Source organism: Enhydra lutris, unplaced genomic scaffold (genome assembly GCF_002288905.1).
Source record: "Enhydra lutris kenyoni isolate GAN:26980312 unplaced genomic scaffold, ASM228890v2 scaffoldscaffold30, whole genome shotgun sequence".
Classification (NCBI taxonomy): domain Eukaryota; kingdom Metazoa; phylum Chordata; class Mammalia; order Carnivora; family Mustelidae; genus Enhydra; species Enhydra lutris.
This window is the reverse complement of record NW_019154114.1, coordinates 10991362-11014971: the sequence shown is the minus strand read 5'-3', so window position 1 is coordinate 11014971 and position 23610 is coordinate 10991362. Positions and strand designations below refer to the sequence as shown.

Sequence of the window (23610 nt, the reverse complement as noted above, 5' to 3'; positions counted from 1 at the left end):
TAGTCCGGCCGGACACGATGAACTACCTGGTGAGTGCGGCGGACGCGGCCGGGGTCCGGGAGCGCGGGGCGGGGTCCGGGCACCGGCGGGCTCCGGCTGGCGTCCGCGTACCGGCTTCCAGGCGGCCGTCCAGCCCGCGCCCGGGGCGGGAAAGAGTTAAATAAGTGGCATTTCCTGCCGGACCTGCGGGTCCTGGGAACCGCTGGCCGCTGGAGTCTCCGCAGGGCCGCGACCGGGCAGGGGTCTGAGGTCCTGGAGCCCCTCTTCCGCCGTGGCGGGAGCGCGCGGAGGCGACGACTGCGGAGGTTCCCAGAGCCTGTGTGCTCACGGGGCGGTTGGAAGGGCGGGACTCAGGGGCCGCTGGCCGGCAGGAAAGTTCCTGGATCCGGGAAAGTTGCTGGCCGAAGTCCCGCTCTCCTCCTGCCGGCCGCCGCCTGCTGGGTGACCTTGGGCCTGCGAGACCCGTCTCCGAGCCTCAGTTTCCTCAGCAACAGGGACAGGTCAGAGATTCCTTGGACCATGAACTTCCAGGAGGCGTGGATTTCCAGGACGCGGGGATGGTAATCCATCCTTGGTCCATCTTTGTGTTTTGGCGTGGGGCGCTGCCCCTCCCCGCCCCCAGGCTAGGGATCGAGCGAACAAGTGCGCGGTGACCGAGGTGTTGGTGGTTCGGGAGAGCAGATCCTGGGTCTGTTAATGATTCACCCCCGGCCTGTGTGCGCTTGGATTCCCGGCTTGGGGGTAGGCGCTTTTCCGCCTTTACCTACCCTGGTTGCAAATACTGAGGTAGAAGCCTCCTGGCGGCGGCATCCAGGGCCACACTGTGACCCTGGGTCTCAGCGTTCGAGGTCTCAGAGTGTGGAGCTCTGGGAGGAGCGGGGCCGCCACTCGGGGTCCCCCCAGAGCGCCCAGCCCCTCACTGCTGCAGGAGGCGCAGCTCAGAGCACTGCTGAAGGAGTTGGAGAAGCTAAGACTTGCTGAGGGCTGGGGTGCATGGGGTCCCTGGGCGGGTTATTGCCTGGGGAGATTTTGGGGTCTTGGGTCCCAGACTGGGTGGGGGTAGTGGCTCACTTGTCAATCTTGGGGACATAGGGCTTCTTTTTCTCTACCCTGCCCTGAAGGTCTAGGCTGGGAGGCACTCTCCCTGTTTGCATGACTCCAGATTTCAGCCAGGCTGGGACATGTTCCTCATCCTTGGGGCGGGGAGACACATCCTCCTGTGTCCCATTTCCTTTGCTGGCTCAAGAGCTGATGATGTGGGGTCCCAGGGTGGCAGGGCCTAGAAAAGCAGGTGTGTGCTGGGTGCTGGGAGGAGCTGCTGACATGCCCTCCTGGCAGCGGCACCCACTACCCCCTTGCCCGGGGCCACGAAGGAGCCCCGTGGGAACTGGGTGGAGGCAGGGCAGGGCCAGGTTCTGCCGGGACAGTCAGCCTTGGTTCCAGAAGGAGAACTGGAGCCTCTGGCCATTACAGTTTGTGCTGAACCAGGGTGTGAGGGCTGTGGGCTGCCAGGACCATCTCCTTGGGCCTAGACGGGGCAAGAAGTAAGGGCAGCAGCAGTAGGGCCTCCTGAGTGGGAAGGGCCCTTGAGACAGCTGCTCTCCCTGTTGTCATCCACACGGGGAGACTGAGGCACAGAGAGGGACAGGTACTTGTTCTCATGGGCTTGGATTCAGAGCTTAGTCTCCCAGGACAGCCGCATGCCCCGCCTCATGTGTGCCCTCCCGCCCCCACCCCTGGATTGGGAGTGCTCTGGGCCCTCGGGTGCTGCCATGCTCTGCTGGCTGCCAACTTGGTGGGGTCCTTCTGGGTCCAGGACTGTGCTTTTGTGGTCCCCTCCTGGCATCCATTGTTCTGGGAGTTCCCATCACCCTTTTCTCATGGGCCTGGAAAACTCCCTCCCCCAGCTCCCAGGAGCCCATAACCAGTTGGGGCGGCCAGAAGCAGAGGCCAGGTGTGCTCCCCGGGAGGCTTCCCAGAGGGGTGAGGGACACTTGGAGAACAAGGTGTAGGGCTGGGGTGATAGGGATCATTCTCCAGCAAAGACACTGGGCAAGCTTCTCTTTCTCTGGGCCCTCAGGGCCCCCAAATAAGGGGCTGAAGGGTGGTTGCCCTTCAAGGAGGGGGTTAGGGCTGGGCCCTCTGGCACTGGAGAGAGGCCTTGGCTCTTCTGTCTTGCTGCCCTGATTCCTTCCACTTCTAAGTGAGGAGTGAGGTACTGGCCTGGGGCAGGAGGGCGGCAGGGCCCCATCTCAGACCCTCATCTCTAATGTGCATCCCAGAAATCAGGGATTTGGCACTTTTATTTGAGTGAGAACCCCACTTTTGTACCATTGTGTCCCCTCCATTCCTGCTGAGTTGGTTGGTGCTGCTTGAAGGGTTGCTGAAAGTTACCATTCAGGACCGGAGAGTGGCAGAGCTGCAGGGGGCTTTAGATGTCCCAGGAGAGAAACTGGGGTCTTAGAAGGAGTGAGGTCTCTCCTGTCCCTGCTGGGGCTGTTTCTTCTGCCTCTTCCCCTCCATGATGGCATATCTGGGGCTGGTGTTGTCCCTGAAGTGAAGGTCTGCCTCATGCCGAGTCTCTCCGAGAGACCAAATGCCAGTAGTGAACCAGCCAGCCATTCCAGAATCCTGAGTCCTTCCAGCAAGGTTCCAGGAACAGAGAAGGAGAGTAATGAATGGGTAGTCAAGTGTGCAGGTCAGTGTTCTGCCAGCTTGGGTCACTTGTCTGGGCTGGGTGGCAGTGGGGAGGGTTCTAGAGGGGTTGGGGACCCTTCCCAAGTTGCTGGCAGTGGGAGTGGGCTGCAGGATCCAGGACTTTGCCTCCCACCCTCTGGGTGCCCTTACTTCGGTGTGCTTGCGGTCACCGTCTGCGGTGTGCGACCGATGCAGGTGCTCTGTGCCCTGGCAGGAGGGTCCTGCCCATGCCACTTTTCCTTCTCTGCCAGCCTCCTGGGGACAGTGTCTGGGATGCCCTGGCAGGGGTGGGGGCAGGGTGCTGTCTCCAGTGCTGAGCCGGCCGGGGACAGGGAAGCATGTCCAGCAGCTGCAGCCAGAGCTCGTGTTTGCGGAAGGGAGCCGCTGGCGGTGGCCAGCACGTGCGGGCTCTTAGTCCTTCCTTCAGCAGCGCTGCCCTCCAGGTGCTGAGTGTCAGACAGAGGGCCAAGGACCCGCATACGATCCCAGCCCTGTCCTGAGGTGGGTAGGGCAGGAGCTGCGCTCCCCTTGGGACGGCTCTGGAATAGAGGCTTGCCCACGGTTTTGCTCCTTGGTAGTCAACACTGAGGACTTGAGCCCAGACCCTGGCTAATCAGTTGTTCCTGGGTGTATTACTGGAATGATGATCAGGCTGGCTGGGACGGAGTTCCACCAAGGACCTCTGGGAAGGGAAGAGACTATCCTCAGAGTAGGAGGGGAAGGTCAGGACCCTGACCGGTGGGCCCCTGGCTCCTGTCTTTCCAGGGGGATTCCCAGGGCACCAGTGAGTAGGGGTTGTGGGTGCGGATTGCCATTCAGACACACGGGCATTGGGCCTGTATCCATTAGCCATGGGGGCTCCTTGGGACAAGCAAACAGAATACTCCAGAAATAATCTTGGCCCGAGTGTGAGATGGTTCTGGGTATGAAGGGAACTAGTGTTTCTCTAGTGACTGCTGTGTGTGAAGCTCTGTGCTTGGGGCTGGGGTGTGTGTGTGTGTGTGTGTGTGTGTGTGTGTGTGTTTTGGGGTGTTGCATTGGGACTGAGGGACAGGGGAGAGGAAGAGTCCTGTCGGATCTCCCTCCTGGCTTCTAGGAAGCTAAGCGTCACTGCAAGCCATCTAGCTCTGCTTTATCACAGGGCGCAGATCTGCCTGTGTCCCTAGCAAGTCAGGTCACAGTTCTGCTGGGTTTCCCTGTCTGTAAGGTGGAAGCATCAGTGTCCCATAAGGCTAAAAGGGATGATTCGAGTATGCGAAGAGCTTACTCCCGGCAGAGCTCGTTGTTGCCGTTACTATTGTGAACCTCTCGGTCATGTTTCTTCTCACCAGTCCCAACCACCAGGTCACACCTTCCAGCAGAGTCAGGGTTTGGGGGTGTCCCGAGAATGTATCCAGCGCTCCCCAAGGCAGCTGGCGAAGCCAAGGAAGAGTCCCACAAAGCCGTTGGATGGCTGCTGCCGTCCGCCAGACATGCACCCACCTGTGGCTGAAGCCCAGCAACTCCTTGTCTGAGAGCCTGCCCCGCCCGGTGGGTCTGGTGCCCACAGGCCCCAAGGACACAATGCGCGCTATTCTAAGAGCCAGGCAGGGTCTGTGGGGCGGCCCCGTGGGCTCCCGTGTGCAACAACCAGGGTGTTGTTCTGAGCGGGCCTGGCGGGCCGGCCTCTGCCTGGGGAGTGTGGGCATCAGACTGGGAGTTCTTCTCTCCCTGCCCTTCTGGGGTGAGTGAGCCCCAGAGGGTCTTCCTGGAGGCTCCCAGAGAGGCTAGGATTCGAGCTTCTGCAAGGGGTACTTCTGGCTAAGCCTGCCCGTTGAGAACCAAGCCCCATGCTCGTGTGCCTGTGGGGTCTGTGCTGAAGGACACAGCCCCACCCCACCATCCTGAGCACCGGGGTCAGAGGCAAGAAGTAGGCAGTAACAAGACGTCCTGGTCATCACTTGGACTTGGGGGTGAGAGGGAGTGCGTGCCCAAGAAGAGGCCTGGTAACATCCCTGGAGGAGTGGGGCACTGTGGAAGGTTTCCTGAGGCAGGAATGAGGTTGGCCAGAAGCTTGGGGTGAGTCAGGCAGTGCTCTCCGTGGTCCCTGTGCACAGATAGCTGGCAGTGTCCGCCCAGACCGTGATGGCACCTCTAGAGGTCACGGCTGAGCCCCCTTACCAGGTGGGGAGAAGCACCTGATTGGCCCAGCTTCTGGGGGACTGGCCCTTCTTGCATGCTGGCGCGAGACACTGGGTCCTGGGGGGTGTGTCCGGAGTAGAGATGCTCAGGTGCGGTCTGAAGGCTTTGCCCTGGCTGGCCTTACCTGCCGTGGGCGGCCACCGTTTGATGACATCTCCTGAGCTCTCAGGCACTGTCCCAGAGTCTTTGCCAGTACCGCCTACCTGCCACTCCAGGGCCACAACCCTGTCTCCCTCCAGCCTCTTCCTCCCTCGGGGCCTTGGCTCATTTTTTCTTTATTTTACTTTTTAAATTTTTTTAATGGGAGGGGGGCTTGGCTCTTGTCCGTCCTCTGCCTGTGCACTCTTCCCTAGCTGGTGTCACGGTGCCTGGTTTTCATTCTTCATGCGTCTTCTGAAATGTCACCCCCTTGGGGAGGTCCTCTCTGACTGCCCTATGTCCAGTGGCCCTGTCTCCCACATTATTTTAGGTGCCCTGGTTTCCCCCCCTGCCCTAATAAATCGTTTGCTCTTTGCTTCACTGAAACATAAGCCCCATGCAGACAGGGGCTGCGTAAGCTAGGCCTGCACTGCCTTGCAGAGCCTGGCCCAGCACCTGGCAGAGAGCAGGAGCCAGTCAGATTTTTTGTGGAACAAAGGAACAATGCTGTGAAACCAGGACTGTCCTTTTAGCACGGGGATCTGGATATTCACAGAGGCTCACGGACTTGCTCAGAGTCACCCAGCAGCAGAGGGAAGGCCAGACCCAGGACTGGTTTGAACCGCTGCTGAGTGACTCCGAAGGAAGGAGGAGCAAGGAGGAACGTGTCTCAGGAACAGCTGGGGAGGCTTAGAGGCCCAAAGCTGGGGTGCTCGGCCACCTGGAGCAAGGGGGCTTCAGAGAGACTGCCTCTGGGGCTCCTGGTGGGGGCACCCACTGATGCAGACGGAGGCGCCCCTGGTGCCAGGCACTCTGTGCCACGTGCCCAGCCCTGGAGGTGCTTCCCTGCCTGGCTCCAGCCGCCCCAGACTATACAGTTGCAGTCGTTGTTGGCCTTGACTGCTCAGTGAGCTCACGCCAAGGGGGTGGGGGCTGGCCACCCTGGGTGCAGGAGGCCCCAGTAGCTCTCCTGGGCCTGGGCAGACCCTCCCCCTTCTTCCCTCTTCCCCACCAGACCTTGCCCTCCGCAGAGCCTCCTAGCTTTCCTGAGCAGCCGGCACTGCCTGGCGGGGTCTGGCCGAGACCCCTCTGCCAGCTTTCCCTGAACTGCCCTCCTGAGAGGTGAGGGGCCTCTGAGGGGCAGTCCCTTCCGTCTGCACCCCGCCCCCTCTGACTGGGCTAGAGGGGAATTTTCCTGTGACTCACTCTGCTGGCACTTCCTGTGGTCACCAGGGCAGGGGCTGGGGGGGACCCAGTGGGGTGGCTCTGTGTTCTGGGGTCACAGGGGGAGGAGGGTGGGCCGGGTGTCCCGCCCCCTGACGGGATGTGATTCCCCAAGGCAGGCTGCGGACCATATTTGGGAAACTTGCTTTTCTTGCAGGCAGCCTGGGGATGGGGCCCATGGGCCCCCAAGTGCTGCAGGATGGCCCTTGCCCCTGCCTGCTCCTCCTGGCGCTGTGGCCTCTGGACCCGCTTCAGCCGCCTCTGTCCCATCCTGCCTTGGAGCTGGGGAGGTAGTCCGCTGTTCTTTTTCAGGATGTGTATTTTTTCAAAGCCCAAGCCAAGAAATGCTCATTAAATACAAACTGAGAAATTCTGAAAAACAGGAAGAGAAAGCATCCCCCATTGTCCCAAACATTCACACTGTTATTCTTACCCTCTCTCCATTTTTTTTAAGCTCAGGTGACATTTTGTGACCGTGTAGTTAATGCTTCCGTGTGTCTGTGACCATCATAGTCGTGATGTGAGCAGTGTTGCAGCAGCCGGCCGTTCCAAGGGCCTTTGCCCCGCTGCTAGCCACAGTGCCGGAGTGAACCCGCCTTCTGTGCTCTCTGTGAGCTGCCCACCCGGGCTGACTTCTACCCCCAGCCTGGCCCCCAGCGTCTGGCTCTTTCTGGGTCTGGAGACTCTGAGTGGCTCTGGAGAAATGGATTCCCAGCTGATCCCCATTCGTCCCCTCCCTGGGAGGCCCAAGCAGCCCTTGGCCTCCTGTCACCCAGGTCCCTCCTTCCCTCCTGCCCCCTTCTGGGACCCTCTGAAATCTCTGGGACCACCCTGATCCTGGCACCTGCCAGAGGGGAGCAGCAGGGCAGAGACTGAGGACGGAGAACACAGGAACCAGCGGGGTTCTGGGCCTGCCGGCTTGGTGTCCGCCAGTGCTGGGGTCCTCCTGCCTCTACCCCATCTTCCCCAAGGCCCTCCCCAGGTCCCACGCAGGCTGCTTAGCAACGCGGCCTCTCTGTGCCCGGGCCATGTGCAGCTCCTGTCCCTCTCCAGGAGGGTTTGCTGACTAAGAGAGCCCCGAGGCAGTGCCTGCTTCTTGGGTGGCTGGGAGAATTAGCAGGAGAATGACAGGGTAAAAAGTAGGGCCAGGGGAGGGTACTGCTTTTCTTCGGCCATCCGCTGTCCGTATGAGACCCCTTTCTTGTTTTGCTGTATCTTCCTCATTGATTCCTGTTGCCTGTCCCTTTTCCAGAAGCATACATGCCGGTGTCATGTGTCTGCAGCCCTGCTGGAAAGAAAATACGTAGAGTGTTTCATGAACGTTTATAATGTTTACATAAAGGGTTGTGGGCTTGTTACTCTAACTCGGGGGTGTGGCTGGCCTCCCTCCCCGGATACCTGGACACCTGCTGGAGCCCAGAGCAGAGTGGCAGATGTGTCCTCACATGCCTGCGGGGACCCTGCGCAGCCTCCATGGTGCTCTTAGCCAGTCTTTTCCCCTCCAGACAACGCGCTGTTTGTATCTTGTTGGTTTTCCATTGGTGCCTGTCTTGTCTTTACCTTACTGATATGTAGAATGCTGCAGATTCTAGATTCATCCCTCTTTCATCGTTTGGTGACCTGTTACCCCATCAGCTTTGTGTTACCCACCTCCCCCCGGTGGAAACCATTCCGCTTTGGTGAGGTTGGATCTGTCTGTTTGACCTCGTTGTTAACCTTATGTTTTGTGTTTTTGCGGTCTTTGTTTTTAGAGTTGTATGTCATAATTTTTTCCCACTTCAAGGTCATAAAGATATTCTCCGCAGTTTTTTCTTTTTTTTTTTTAAAGATTTTATTTATTTATTTGACAGACAGAGATCACAATTAGGCAGAGAGGCAGACAGAGAGAGAGGAAGGGAAGCAGGCTCCCTGCGGAGCAGAGAGCCCGACATGGGGCTCGATCCCAGGACCCTGGGATCATGACCTGAGCCGAAGGCAGAGGCTTTACCCCACTGAGCCACCCAGGCGCCCCCGCAGTTTTTTCTTTTGTTAGAGCTAGAGTTGTATCTTTGACTCTTGGGTCTTTAATTGTTCTTTGTTTATAACTTGAGGCGAGTGTGCGAATTGATTTTTCTTCCTACGGTGAATGAGTTTCCTGATACCACCTGTGAAACAGCCCTGGCCTGCCCTCTGCCCTGGGGTGCTGCCATGAGGGGTTGCCCGTGGGGCTTCTGCCGCATGGCTGTCTGCCAGCCCTGTCCTTGGGTACTGGTCCCCAGCATGCTCGCTGATCCAAAGTCCTGGCACGTCCTCATACTCCAAAAAGAGTGTGCTCCGTTGCATTTCATTTTCAGAATTGATCTGCTTATTCAAGGACCTCTCTTTCTCTGTTAATTCTAGAAGGATTCTTTTCCTTTGGTTAAATTCCTTAAAAAAAAAAAAAAAAAAGAAAAGAAAACTGGCATTTTTGTTACAATTGTAACTTATTAAGTAAGCTCAGGCAAAGTGGCCTTTCATAGTGCTTAGTCCTCCCACCGTGAACTTGGTGTGTTTTCTCTTTTATTCAGGTTTTTCCTTGAGCCTTTTGGCAGAACGTCCACACTTTTTGCCCTGAGGTCTCCTGCTGTCTTTGCTTGATTAATTCCTAAGTGACAAGTAGCTGCTGGTGGTGGTGGTGCAGGCTTTTCTGTATTTCTCTCTTGTCAGTTGCTGGTTCTGGTTTGTTGGAATTATTACGGAGTTGGTCATATGGTCTGCAGATGATGACCACTTTGTCCCGGCAGGTCCCCTCCCCACGCTCCCGTGTTTTGCTCTTGGCTGGCCGGGCAACAGGACCCTGGGGTTGGAGCAGGGAGGGTGTGCATCCTGTTTTCTTCCCAGAGCCTGCTGGTCGTCATTGTCACTATTGCTGTCCTCCCCAGCGTTGGTGCGGGTTGTAGCGTGACTTCGTAGTGGTTTCCAAGAGTTTGTGGAGTGCCATCCCTGGAGTGTAGAGGGTAGCTGCATTCTGGAGGATTCTGAGATAGTGTCCAGGCTTATTTGAGAGACGCTGGGATCAGCTGGGCGTCTCTGCTGGAAGCAGGAGGGGCAGAGGCCCCAGAATCTCCTCAAACATTCATCTCAGTGCCAAGATGAGCTGCCTTGGGTGGCAGCTGGGCGGTCCGCCGAGCCCCCGGCATCCATCCTCATGCACCCCTGTGTCCTCTCTCCCCAGAACGTGCTGGCCAAAGCCCTCTATGACAACGTGGCCGAGTCCCCAGATGAGCTCTCCTTCCGCAAGGGCGACATCATGACCGTGCTGGAGCGGGACACACAGGGCCTGGATGGCTGGTGGCTCTGCTCACTGCATGGGCGCCAAGGCATTGTGCCCGGAAACCGCCTTAAGATCCTGGTGGGCATGCATGACAAGAAGCCAGCAGGACCCGGACCTGGCCCACCTGCCACTGCGGCCCAACCCCAGCCTGGGCTCCACACCCCGGCTGCCCAGTACGCGCCCATGCTTCCTGCCACATACCAGCCCCAGCCCGATAGTGTCTACCTGGTGCCCACCCCCAGCAAGACTCAGCAAGGCCTCTACCAAGCGCCTGGGCCCAGCCCACAGTTCCAGTCTCCCCCAGCGAAGCAGACATCGACATTCTCAAAGCAAATGCCCCATCACCCTTTTCCCAGCCCAGCCCCAGACCTTTACCAGGTGCCCCCAGGGCCTGGCAGCCCCGCCCAGGACATTTACCAGGTGCCACCTGCTGCTGGGATAGGGCATGACATCTACCAGGTTCCCCCATCTATGGACACGCGCAGCTGGGAGGGAACGAAGCCACCAGCAAAGGTAAGGAAGGCTGTCTTGGCCTGAGCGGGCAATCCATCCCCAGGCTTTGGTTTCTGGGCCCAGGCCAGACCTTTGGGGTCTCAAGGGCTCCAGCAACAGCTGCATGTTTGGTCTGGGCAGGGACAGGAGGTGAGTGTTTGGGGACTGTGTTATCTGGCTACTGAAGATGGACAGGCAGCTCCCAGAGAAGAGATCCCAGCTGGCCTCGGACTGTGAGGTGGCCTTCAGCAGACAGACCCCAGTGGGAGGGTGTCCCCAGCAAAGGATGCAGTGTCTGTCAAAGGCCTGGAAGTCCAGAAGAGGTGGGCCGGCAGGACTGGGCAGATGAACCCTAAACAGTGGTTGGGGGCGGGGGTGCGGTGGTCAGCCCAGCGGGGGGCTTGATGCTCCAGAACAACCAGACCCCTGCCTGACGGTGGGCGGTTTTGAGGAGAAGGGACTTGCCCCCACCATGTTCTAGTGATGTTATTCGGCCCACAGAGGGCAGGGTACAGGGCCCAGTGGGGTGGGGGGCACCCAGGAGAGCAAGGGGTCCCTGGGGGCAGCACTGGAAGGAAGGAGCTCAGTGTGGCGGTTGGGCAGGCACGGCCAAAAATCCATAGGAGCAGATGGAGTCAGAGACTTAGCTTTCTCACATGTCACCGTTTGGCTGAGGAAGCACCTCCACAGGTCTCAGCACACCCCACCCCAGTCCGTCTTGTTAATGCCACCGTCCTCAGCCCGGGGCTTGCATCTCCCAGGCCCGGATGGCTGCCGTGTGAGCTCCAGCCAGCGAGTCGGCATCCCGGCCAGCAGGGGAGGGAGGCACACGGAGCGGAGAGGCCGGCTACCTTGTGCCGAGGGGCTCCCATGAGTCCTCTGGGTGTGCAAGTCTGCTCCTTGGGTGGGCGTGGAACACATCTTCCGGCCGTTCCTGGCTCCACAGGCGCCCGGGCCGTGGGGAGGACACTGCCTGTGGGATTGCCGGAGGAGGGCCTCTCAGAGGTCACCGTGTGGGCTCTTGCCAGGGGATGTTGGGCGGGGGGATAGGGCTCTGGGGGCAGCACCCTTGGCTCCACACCGGCCTGCCTGTGCATTGTACCCCCAAGTCCATCTGCGCGTGAGAAGGAGGCTGACCGAAGAGGGAGCCCCTAGCCCACTCTCGGCCGAGACAGGAGCAGCCTCTTTTTGCCTTTGGCCTGTGTCTTTCCGTGCCCACGTCCCTTGAAGATTTGGGGAGTAGAATTTCTGGGAGCCCAGAAGCAGAGGAGGTGTCCCATATACTTTGGAGGACCGGGTTGCCACACCTGCTCTCCCTGTCCCCTCCATCGCTGTTCTTCATTCCAGCTCATCTAGGAGGACCTTGAGAAACCCAGCCTGTGCCAGCAGGGAGGCCCCTCAGCCTGCCCAGCCCCCGCTGCCCAGCTCAGCCCTCTGCAGAGGGGAGACCCCAGCAGCCAGCATGCCCCAGAAGCCCTGGCGGGAGAGGCCAGGTGCTAGGGCAGTAGCTGGCCCGTGGGAGAAGCTGCTGAACTTAGAGCATCCGCTCCCTGCCGCCCAGACCAGGCCTCGTGTTTGTGCCATGCCTCCTCTCCAGCCACCGTGCCCGGAGAGACAGTGGCTGAGTGGGCGCTCCCCCCATGGCCCTGAGCCTCTGTCCTCAGGGTGTGTCCGGGGCTAATGGGGGCACCTGCCCTCGGGGCACAGCATGGCGACCGGGAGACTCGGCCAGGGATCAGGCTGACTGGCTGAGGTGAGGCGCCTGGACCCTGGTCACCAGGATCACTAGCTCACACTTCCTGCCCTACTTGCTCCTTCAGCTGCCTGGCCAGTGGCAGAAGAACCCCGTGCTGGACTGGAAGAGCCTAGACAGGCCATTCCCAAGGTGGCTTTAGGGAGAGAAGCAGAGCCCTGCTGGGGAAACACCTGCCCCGTGGGGAGGCCCAGGGAGCAGTGCCCAGCTGGAGAGCCTCAGGACAGGCCAGAGTCCATCCCCTGCACACTCACACTCAGTCACACTCAAACACACACACACACACACAATCCACACTTCACACACACCCCGGGGGGGCATGCCCTTTCCCCCTCCCACTTCCCTCCCTAAACTGACAGGCTGGTCCTGATGCCCTAGTCCTTCCAAGCACTGGAAGCGCGTGGGCCTGGAAACAGCAGCGGGAGCATGTGCTGGGCTGTGGACCTGATCCCACAATTTGGCTGTGGGTTCTGTGACCCTCCCAGGTGAGGCGCTGGCTCTCAGGTGACATCTGGGCTCAGCTGGCTGGGCCCAGTGGTAGCGCTGCTCGGGACTGTGTCCCGAGGGCCCTGGCCTGGGTTGCCTGGGTTGCCCTCCCCTGTGAAGCCTCGTTTTTCCTGGTCTAGGCAGCCTCGAGAGCTTCTGCTTTTATGTTCTGATCATGAAAGCAGTGTTCATTTGTCTTAGAAAACATATACTCTATGAAAAAGTCTGGAGACGGGCACCTGGGTAGCTCAGTTGGTTAAGTGTCTGCCCTTGGCTCAGGTCCTGATCCCAGGGTCCTGGGATCGAGCCCCGCTTTGGGCTCTCTGCTCAGTGCGGAGTCTGCTTCTCCCTCTCCCCTTGCCCCCTGCTCGTACTCTGTTTCTCGCTCTCTCAAATCAGTAAATTAAGTCTTAAAAAGAAAAGAAAAAGCCTGGAGAGGAGATTGCCCAGTCAAGAGGTGATCAGTGGAAATTTGGGCACATTTTATCTTTGCATATTTTTTATCTGTCTTAAACAGATCTGTATGCAGACTTTTGCATTTTTGAGACTGTAAGTCCCACAGATGTCAGAAGCATTTTCTTGGGTCTTTAAGGTGATTGTAATGGGCACCTCAGATTTGTTGTGTCGCCCCTCCCCTTGGGGCGGGCTCCAGGACGTTTCTGATCGCACGGGTCTGGATTACAGTGAGGCAGTAAATGTCTCGGTACAGGCCTCTTTGCCCACATTTCAGGGTTGTGCTTTCATAAACCTTGTGCTGCTCCTCAGAAGTCTGGGAAACAGAGGCTCTTAGTTCGGGGGTAGAGGTGAGGTTGGGTGAGGAGGGACCCTGCCAGGACTGTGGGTGGGGTGGGAGGCCCTGCTCCCCAGGAAGCCAGGGGCGAGTGATGCCGCTGGCCAGGGAAGGGTCATCCAGGAGCCTGGGACCCAATGGCATGTGTGGCTGGGGAGAGAGGCACCCCCACACCGCTGTATTAGCACCCTCCAGGCTGGGGTGTAGCCGGAGGACGCTGACGGCAGAAGCAGATGGGGCCCCCAGAGAGGGATGTGTTTTGTGAGGTCGCTTGTGGGGGAGTGCCTCTGGGTTAGGGGCCGCAGCTGTGCTGAGGGGACAGCTGTGCTGAGGGGACAGCTGTGGTGCTGGGTCAGGCGCCTGGGCAGACACAGCTGAGCTCAGTCCTGTACCTCCTGGGAGCCCAGGAGCTTGGAAGGGACCCGTGTCCAGCACGTCCCCCAGTCTGGGTGAGAGGTTAGACTGTCACCTACTCAGTCCCACAGCACTCCAGCAGTGCTCCAGAGGAAGATGCCGAGGCTTCTAGAGGGGAGTGGGCCAGAGCCAGAGCCACCCTGGGTCACATGGGGTGATGTCCATTCTGCAGAAGGGGGGAGGCCAGTAGCTGAGCGGCCCGGAGGGGGCCGGCTGGCCCAGGTAGAAGGCAGCAGAGTGTGTGGCCTTTCCCAGTGGGGTCTCTGGGCTCACCCCTGCTCTCTGCATACGCCCAGCCCAGCTTGGGTCTTGTGTGTGTCTTTGTGTGTTCTCTCTCTGTTGAGATGTGTCTGTGTGGGAGCTTGAGGGCCTTGGGTCAGGAGTTCTGTGTGTCCTCCCGGGCTCTGGCTGTGTCACCAGGACCTCGGGGACCTCAGGGACCTGCTCATGGGGCCTCAGGTGCAGAGAGGGGCAGCCTGTGATTAGCGGGCTTAGCAGCTCCCCGGAGAGTAGGTTTCCCTGACAAGCTTTTCCTCACCGGGGACTGCCTTCCCGCTTCCTTCTGACGGAGAGCACTTGCTGGCCCGTCCAGCTGCTTCCTGTCACGGCTCTGCTGCAGCAGTGGATGGCAGGCTGCCGACGGCCTCGGCCCGGGGTCCGGCCCCAGCGCCCCTCCGCTGGTTCTCCCCACTGTCTCTGTCTTCGGGATGCACTGTGGGGGCTCTTCGTGGGGCATCTGCTGTCTGCAGGGCCTGGAGACGCCTCAGGTCTCACCCCAAAGCCCTGCCAACCTGCCACGTCCCACCAGCCCCCGCCTGCCCCGCCTGTCCTGTTGTTGGCAGGTTCTAGCGGCTAAAAATAGCTCTGGAGGAGACTCAAGTCTGGGGCTCAAGGAGGGAGATGAGTCTGGGGAGGGCCGCCAGCTCCACTCCCAGACACGCTGGGGGTGGGGTGTGGTGGGCGGGGAATACCCACCCCCCCCAGGCACTCACCCCAGCAGCTAACTGTCTGCCGTGCTGCCTGGGAGGAGGGCACAGGCCTCATCAGTGGAGGCCGTGCCAAGCCCGGGGCTGTGCAGAAAAGTGCCAGTCCCCACACCCCAGGCCTGGGGTGCTCTGCTGCTTCCAGAGTAACCAGTGCTTGCAGATCCACAGGACACGGGCGTGCGGGGCCGGCTGTCAGTGCCATGGGGCCCGCTGCAGGCCCAGGATGCAGGGTTCTGGAAGCACCAAGCCCGAGGGCCTGAGTCAACTCTGTTCCAGACATCCCCTTTGACTAGGGAACAAAAGGCCTTTCTGTCCCAGAGCGCTTGAGCAGGGAGCCTTCTGGGGTAGGCGTGCCCTGCCCTGCGCTGGGATAGATCCTGCCAGCCCCTCCCACTGGGCGGTGGCTCCCAGACCCCAGACCCCACTCTGGCCCCAGGTCCCCGCAGGGCCAGGGTGCTTGCCAGGAAAGAAGAGGCTGTCGTGGGGCGCTTTCGGCAGCCTGCTGTCCTGGGTGCCAGGCCAGGGAAGGGTACCAGAGAGGGGAATGTGTTGGCCCCTTCTCAGAGCCAGCGTCCCCTGACTTAAGTCTTACCCTTTTTGGGTTAGAGATGGTCTGGGTGGCCCTTTGGGTGTGGTATGCTAGGGAGTGCAGGGTTCTTGGCTCTAGTCTTGACCCCTCCCTCACGCCCACGCCCAGCTTTCCAGCAGGGCCCAAGAACGGCCCTGAGTGGGAGACCTTGGTGGGCCTGCCTTCAGGAGTCTTCCCAGGATGTGCTCAGTGGCTGAGGGCAGGGGCACCAGCTTCTGGAGGCACCACGCTCCAGCCATTGGGACCTCCTGCAGGCTACCTCTAGGTGGGCACAGCCTGGCACCATCGTCTCTGTCCCCCCAAGTTGGGAGGGGGCAGCTAGGAGGTGACATCAGGCACGCCATCTCAGTCCAGGGCAGACCCTCCTCTGGGACTTCCCAGGTCATCCAGCTGTAGACTACTGTCATTTCCTGGCCAGAACCAGACGACTCTGGACAAGCCCTAGGGGTTCATGTGCTCTCCAGATGCTGTATCACATCGAAGAAAGGGTAAAGAACACAGAGGATGAGAATACCCTTGTCTCTCACTGGCCTCCAAGCCCACCCTTGGAGACCGCCCCCGTTGTGTAGACTCTCCCTGGGGACCTGAGGGTGGGTCCTGGAAGATGGTTTCCAGGCTGGTGGTGACAGGTTGGTGACAGATGGCTCTTGCCCACAGGTAGTGGTGCCCACCCGTGTGGGCCAGGGCTATGTGTTTGAGGCCTCCCAGCCAGAGCAGGACGAGTACGACATCCCCCGCCACCTGCTGGCCCCGGGGCCCCAGGACATCTACGACGTGCCCCCTGCTCGGGGGCTGCTGCCCAGCCAGTATGGCCAAGAGGTAGGTACTGGGTCTAGGAGTTGGGGGCACCCTGGCCCAGCCCAGCTTAGGGAGCTGGGCTACCCCTGCCCCGGCCAGGGTCGTCCTGGGGTTGGTGCTGTGGTGGTTCTGCTCTTCCTGTACCCTCCGGTGGCCCTGGCACTGGCACCTGTGTCACCACACCTTTTCTGCCTCAGGTCTACGACACGCCACCCATGGCTGTCAAGGGTCCTAATGGCCGGGACCCATCACTGGATGTATACGATGTGCCCCCCAGTGTGGAGAAAGGCCTGCCGCTGTCCACCCACAACACGGTAAGCAGTCAGGGGTGGGGGGTGCTGGGCCTGGTGTGTATACAGGGCTGGGTGTGACAGAGAGTGGGCCAGGGGTGGGGACCCATGTCTGCAGGCCCCGGCTCTGCCCCTCAGTCTGTGACAGAAGTGCAGACTGAGCGCTCCAGCCTCTACTTCCTCATCTCTACAGAGACCCCCCTCATGGGCCTTTCGCGGGTTCTTGAGGGGATCACACAGGATATTAGCAAGGAGACCACAGAATTCGTTCTTCAAAGCAGGACCCTTCTGAGAGTGAGCGGGGACCAGTAACTATGAGGGGGCGTCAGGAACAAACCATCGCTGTCCTGAGTGAACCAGGGTGTTGTCGCTCTAAATACAACACACAGGTCAGCCAGGTTCCTGGCGCAACAGCAGAGACCACAGGGGGTGATGGGGGTGAGGTGGTGTCACAGCTGTCCTCTCAGCACGTGTTCGTAGTTACACAGTGAACAAACTCCTGGAATCCTGGTCATAAACCTGTGAGTGGGTTCTCCCCTCTGACAGCTCAGCAGACAGGCACAGAGAGGTTGAGTCACCTGCCTTAAGTCACACAGCCAGTAAGCGGTGGAGCAGGGATTCTGAGCTCAGGGCTGGCTCCAGAGTTGGGCTCTTAACCGTAACCTGTGTGGGTAGGAACCGGGACACCGGGTGCTGTGTCTGTATGAGTGGCCCAGTCCTGCGCCGGGGGCTCCGTATGGGCGGGTGGGTAGGCAGCCTTGACCGATCCTCTGCCCGCCAGGTGTACGATGTGCCTCCGTCCGTGAGCAAGGACATGCCCGACGGCCCGCTGCTCCGTGAGGAGACCTACGACGTGCCCCCCGCCTTCGCCAAGGCCAAGCCCTTCGACCCGCCCCGCCACCCGCTGGTCCTGGCTGCGCCGCCCCCGGACGCGCTGCCCGCTGAGGACGTGTACGACGTGCCCCCGCCCGCTCCTGACCTCTACGACGTGCCCCCCGGCTTGCGGCGGCCCGGCCCCGGCCCCCTCTACGACGTGCCCCGCGAGCGGCTCCTCCCCGCCGAGGCGGCCGACGGCAGCGTGGCCGACGACGGCGTGTACGCGGTGCCGCCGCCCGCGGAGCGAGAGCCCCCGAGCGAGGCCAAGCGGCTGTCGGCCTCCAGCACCGGCAGCGCGCGCAGCAGCCAGTCGGCCTCCTCCCTGGAGGCCACCGGGCCGGGCCGCGAGCCGCTGGAACTGGAGGCGGCGGTGGAGGTCCTGGCGCGGCTGCAGCAGGCCGTGAGCGCCACCGTCGCCCAGCTGCTGGACCTGGCGGGCAGCGGCGGGGGCTGGCGCTGCGCCCCCGAGCCCCAGGAGCCGCTGGGACAGGACCTGCGGGCTGCCGTGGCCGCCGTGCGGGGCGCCGTCCACGAGCTGCTGGAGTTCGCCCGCGGCGCCATAGGCAATGCCGCGCACACGTCCGACCGCACGCTGCACGCTAAGCTTAGCCGGCAGCTGCAGAAGATGGAGGACGTGTACCAGACGCTGGTGGCCCACGGGCAGGCCCTCGAGGGGGGCCGCGGAGGCACGGGGACCACTCCCGAAGACGTGGACCGCCTGGTGGCCTGCTCGCGGGCTGTGCCCGAGGACGCCAAGCAGCTGGCCTCCTTCTTGCACGGCAACGCCTCGCTGCTCTTCAGACGGACCAAGGCCCCCATGGGGGGGCCAGAGGGGGGCGGCCCCCTGCACCCCAACCCCATCGACAAGGCCAGCAGCATCCAGTCCCGGCCTCTGCCCTCACCCCCCAAGTTCACCTCGCAGGACTCCCCAGATGGGCAGTATGAGAACAGTGAGGGGGGCTGGATGGAGGATTACGACTACGTCCACCTGCAGGTAAGTGCCAGCCCTGTCCCGGCTCCCAGGGTAGCCCCCTGGGGAAGCCTGCTGGCCTCCTCAGGTCTCTAAGTTTGCTACCCCTGTCGTGGGCACCTTGATCCCCTCCACACTGAGTCTTCTTGTGGCCAAAAGAAGAATTTGGGCTCCATTAGGCCTCAGTGAGTCCCTGTGCCCACTCTCTGACCTTCCAGGCCAGATGCAACGCCCGCCCAGACCCATTCCTCTACCCGCCTCAGTCCTTAGGGCTGACGTGGCCGTGTCATCAGAGGCCCTGCACTGCCAGCCAGGAACGGCCCTTGAGCACTTGCAGGGGCTGAGCTGCTCCAGTGAGCAGGACAGAAGCAGCTCTCTCGTGTGTGGGGAGAGGGATTTTGAAGTATAAGCAAAAACAAAGATTGTTACAGGCATTGGGAAAGAAAGAAAACCAGGAGATGGGAAGGTGGGCCTCTGAGCACAGAGACCCGGGTGTCAGCCGAGTACCCCAGTAGGGAGCATTTCAGGTTGAGTCAGCAGGTGCCAAGGCCCAGTGGTCAGGGATGGATGAACAGGCCCTGTATGCCAAGGGGAAGGGTTTGAATGTGATTCCTGGTATGGGAGCCGGGGCAGGGAGGATGGCCCGGCCACCTGGAGGGGCCTGCAGTTGGCGGAAGGGGCCTGGAGAGCACCTTCCTGGGAGGCTGTTCTGCTGTGGGCCTGGTGCCTGCAGTGCGGGCCTGGGTCTGGCATGCAGTGCCACCTGGTGGCTGCCGACTGGGCCTTGCGCTCCCCCAGGCTAGTGGGGCTCCTGACTCAGTCCAGTCCTTGTGCCTTGCCTCCAGGGGAAGGAAGAGTTTGAGAAGACCCAGAAAGAGCTGCTGGAAAAGGGCAACATCATGCGGCAGGGGAAGGGCCAGCTGGAGCAGCAGCAGGTAAGCATGCCTTCTCTGGGCTGGGGCCTCCGGCCCGCCGGGGAGTCCAGCAGCCCCTCTGGAGCTGAGCCTCCCACGGCCCTCCCTGCCGCAGAAGTGTCTCCGTGCGTCTGTTGGATTTCTGTATGTTATTATCAGAGTGATCGTGGTAGACATGGAAACACAGAGAAAAGTGTAAAAAGGCAGGAAACAAGGCCCCCGAGGCAGTGGGGGTACCCTGGGGCTGGTTTGTAGCTCTGCTCCTACGTCCAGAGGAGCCTCTATGTTTTCGTGTTCTTGAGTTTGTGAGTGGGAATATCTTTTTTTTTTTTTTAAGATTTTATTTATTTATTTGACAGACATCACAAGTAGGCAGAGAGGCAGGCAGAGAGAGAAGGGGAAGCAGGCTCCCTGCTGAGCAGAGAGCCCGATGTGGGGCTCGATCCCGGGACCCCGAGATCATGACCTGAGCTGCAGGCAGAGGCTTTAACCCACTGAGCCACCCAGGTGCCCGAGAACATCTGCTTTTATTTCAGAATTGTCCCATGGCATTAAACATTCCTCCTCAGTTGTCTTTAAAGGTCACGTGACATTTCTCGATTATTAAATGCTTACATCGTACCCAGTTTCCCTGATTATAATGGTACTGCTGTACTTGTGTGCAGATACAGAATTTCTTCATACTTCGGATCATTTCCTAAGGGTAGGAAAGGGATTTTAAAAATAAATAAATAAATAAGGTACTTTTATTCTGATTAAGAAGATGGGGGGAAAAAGTACAGACAAGCACGAAGTAAGCACAGAAAAATCACCCATCAGGTTTTCCACACCCCACACTCCACCCCCACCCTGGGCATGGGGAGGATGGCAGAGCCAGGAGAGCTTCCCAGCTCCACCCTGCCCCCTGCAGAGCCACCATTGGCCCAGCTATAAGGTATGGACCATAGTGGGTCCATCTCAGGGTCAGTGTGAGAATTAAGGGAGGAACGTGCAGGAGCCTGGCCCATGGAACATACTCCATAAAGGGATAAAAGTTCATAATTAGTGGTATCTCCATCCATCCATCCATCCATCATCTGTCTGATGTATGGAATCTCCACTGATTTAAGAAATGGACATGCACTTTATCAAACTCTGTCTTCTCTGGACTGTGCCAGCATTTATTTATCCGGTCCCTGTTGGTGGGCCATTTCCGGTATTCCCAGAATTACTTCCGTGAACAGCACTTCACCGACCTGCTTGATCCCAAAGGTAAATTACTAGAAGCTGGAAGAAGAGATAGGAATATACATGAAAAGCTCTAGAAAGGTCGAGTGCCCTTCGGCCAGGGACCTAAAGCACCAGTACGGTACAGGCTCATCAAATGTAGACACGCATGTTGGTTGTCGCATTTCCACATCAGTGAAAAATCTGGAGCCCTCCGCCCCAGAATATTGCTTGAATAAATAAAACACAAACAATACAGTAAAATCTTAGGTAGCTATTAAGAATTGTCAAAGAATAGGGGCGCCTGGGTGGCTCAGTGGGTTAAGCCTCTGCCTTCGGCTCAGGTCATGGTCTCTGGGTCCTGGGACTGAGCCCTGCATCAGGCTCTCTGCTCAGCAGGGAGCCTGCTTCCTCCTCTCTTTCTGCCGGCCTCTCTGTCTACTTGTGATCTCTCTCTCTGTGTCAAATAAATGAATAAAATCTTAAAAAAAAAAAAAAAAAAAGAATTGTCAAAGAATGAAAAAGAGTTCAAACTGAAAGTGAGGGTGCATCTTCTCCCTGGCTGAGGAGGCTAAATGGTAAGTCTCCCCAGGTTGCCGCCGATTGTTTCGGGGATGAGGAAGCGGCAATTCCATGTTGGTTTTGCTAATTAAATGAAGGCTTGAAATCTTGGATGAAACAGAACTTGTCTGTGCCTGAGCCTGTGCATAGCTGATCACAGCCCCGCAGGCCCCTGGTCAGTCAGCTCAGTCCACACGGGCAGCTTGCATGGCGGGGGCTGCCGGTTGTGGAGAGCCCCTCTCCCCCTGCACTGACACAGGCCAGCTGATGGCGGGCCCGTGCCCTCTGGCTCGGGGCGGGAAGGACGGCCCTCGAACACCATGGGTGTGAACTGTATGGATCCGCTTAGAGCTGGATTTTTCTTTTAATAAGTACATTGAAGAAGTATTTTAGAGACTAAGACAGTTTGAAAAAACATGCAGATGAACCATGTAGCCTAGAAATACTGAAAAAATTATGTATTGTAAGAAAACAGCATTTGGTACATGTAACAAGTTTTACAAATACCATGACCTTTCTTTCTCTTCTTTTTTTTAAGATTTTATTTTAAGTAATCGCTACTGTGGGACTCAGACTCCCAACTCTGCGACCGAGAGTTGCACGCTCTCCTAGCTAAGCCAGCCAGGCACACCCCGCTACATGTCTTCTGTTTAAAGTTTTTATAATGGGAAATTGAATTCCCTTATAAAACTAAAGAAGGCAGTCCCCTGGGTGTGTTCGCCCACTCCCAGCTCCTCTCAGTACAGCTGCTAAGCTGGGTATCTGTCAGCCTTGCCCCACAAACCATCTTGGAGACGTTACAGCCTTTCATCTGCAAATATTTCAGTGTTTGGTTCTAAAAGATAATTGACCTGGATTATATTCCACCAGGGGTGACTTCCGGGGACCCGAGATACCAGCGGACAGCTGTCTTGTTTTCTGCTTGGTGTATTTGAGGTTTTTCTTTTTTAAGAATTGATTAATTTATTTAAAGCGTGATTGGGGGCAGGGGTAGAGGGAGAGAATCAGGCAGACTTCCTGCTGAGCACGCTCTACACAGGGCTCGATCCCATGACCCCAAGATCATGACCTGAGCCCAAATCAAGAGTCAGATGCTTAACTGACTGAGCCACCCAGGTGTCCCCATTTGAATCTTTTTATTTTTTTATTTTTTTTAAGATTTTATTTATTTATTTGACAGACCGAGATCACAAGTAGGCAGAGAGGCAGGCAGAGAGAGAGGAGGAAGCAGGCTCCCTGCTGAGCAGAGAGCTCAGTGCGGGGCTCGATCCCAGCACCCTGGGATCGTGACCTGAGCCGAAGACAGAGGCTTTAACCCACTGAGCCACCCAGGCACCCCCCCCATTTGAATCTTTTTACAACGTATATGTTAAAGACAAAATGTGGGACTTTTAAAATTCATTCTGAAGTATGGGTAGGTTCCTAGGAAGCTGCAGAGAGTATAAAGCACGCACTTTCCCGCAGTGATTGCTTCCCGAGTAAGCAGAGACTGACGTCCCCAACCACAGCAGCTGCTCATTTGTTCTTTGTCGATCATTTCATGGTTTCAAAAAAGTTACATAAATGGAATCCTACCTTTTGAGATTGGCAGAAGTTACTGGCGAGTGTCAGGGAGGCCGCTGCGGACGCAAGCTTTGCCTGTGGCCTAGAGACAGCGCCTGTCCCTGCTCGCACTGGGATCCGTCCCGTTCTTTTTCTTGGCGCAGTGCAGCTGCGGTTCTCACTGTGCTCTTCCTCTGCCGCAGCTGAAGCAGTTCGAGCGGCTGGAGCAGGAGGTGTCCCGGCCCATAGAGCACGACCTGGCCAACTGGACCCCGGCGCAGCCACTGGCCCCAGGGCGGACAGGCAGCCTGGGGCCCTCGGACCGGCAGCTGCTGCTCTTCTACCTGGAGCAGTGCGAGGCCAACCTGACCACCCTCACCAACGCGGTGGACGCCTTCTTCACTGCCGTGGCCACCAACCAGCCCCCCAAGATCTTCGTGGCGCACAGCAAGTTTGTCATCCTCAGCGCCCACAAGCTGGTGTTCATCGGCGACACGCTGTCGCGGCAGGCCAAGGCGGCCGACGTGCGCAGCCAGGTGACCCACTACAGCAACCTGCTGTGTGACCTTCTGCGTGGCATCGTGGCCACAACCAAGGCCGCTGCCCTGCAGTACCCGTCCCCCGCCGCCGCCCAGGACATGGTGGACAGGGTCAAGGAGCTGGGCCACAGCACCCAGCAGTTCCGCCGAGTCCTGGGCCAGCTGGCGGCAGCCTGAGAGCCGGTGACCGGAGGGATGGGGGTTGGGAGGAGGGCACCTGCCCCGAGAGAGTTGCCATGCTGCAGGCGTGGGGACAGGCACCCCAGCTCTGCCCGGGCCTGGTGCCCCAGACTGTCCAGGGATTTGTACATATTTATGACGGGGCAGGATATGGAACAGCATTTCCTCAGCAGAGCCCAAGCAGAGCTGGGCCCCCGGGAGCCAAGGCTGAGGAGTAGGCTGGGGTCTTCTGCGTACACGGCGCCGGGGCCCAAAGACCCCTCGATCCCCATGGCCTCAGAGGACCCCTTGAGCTGATCCTAGCCCCACAGGGGGGCCCTGTCCCTCGCCCCCCCACACCGCAAGCGCCACTGTACCAGGAGAAAAACTCTAAAACACTATTTTTCATTATTGATTTTCCAATCATTTGACTAATAGTCTACATTTAAATAAAATTTTAAAAATGGAAAGCCTCTGGTGTGAGAGGTTTGAGAGCCAACAGGCCTCATGGATGCAGGCAGGGGTGTCCTTGCTCTCAGATGCCACGGGGTAGTAGCCACAGATGGAGGGGTTTTGGGGTGAAGCTGTGGGAAGCTTCTTGGGAGGGTGAAGACCCAAGTGGGTCCCTTCAGGAGCCAGGCCAAGGACATGAGGCCAGGGATCTCCTGCAAAGTGGGGGCAGGTCTGCCCATGACCCCAAGACCTTGAGAGCC

General features: G+C 58.8%; 1 protein-coding gene across 3 annotated transcripts; it reads left to right on the top strand.

Annotated features, from left to right (window-relative positions):
* On the top strand, positions 1-23361 carry LOC111152853 (BCAR1, Cas family scaffolding protein). Of its 3 annotated transcripts, none has more exons than XM_022511535.1 (7): positions 1-29; positions 9434-10045; positions 15700-15861; positions 16038-16154; positions 16912-18000; positions 18822-18911; positions 22403-23361. In XM_022511535.1, exons 1-7 carry the CDS (start codon positions 18-20, stop codon positions 22913-22915), a joined length of 2595 nt encoding a protein of 864 aa, XP_022367243.1. In that variant the 5' UTR covers positions 1-17; the 3' UTR covers positions 22916-23361. The 3 variants fall into 3 exon arrangements, with proteins under 3 accessions (XP_022367243.1, XP_022367242.1, XP_022367241.1); XM_022511534.1 differs by lacking the exon at positions 1-29 and adding an exon at positions 520-557 and having other exon boundaries at positions 9433-10045; XM_022511533.1 differs by lacking the exon at positions 1-29 and adding an exon at positions 697-786.
* Positions 23362-23610: the final 249 nt, after the last annotated feature.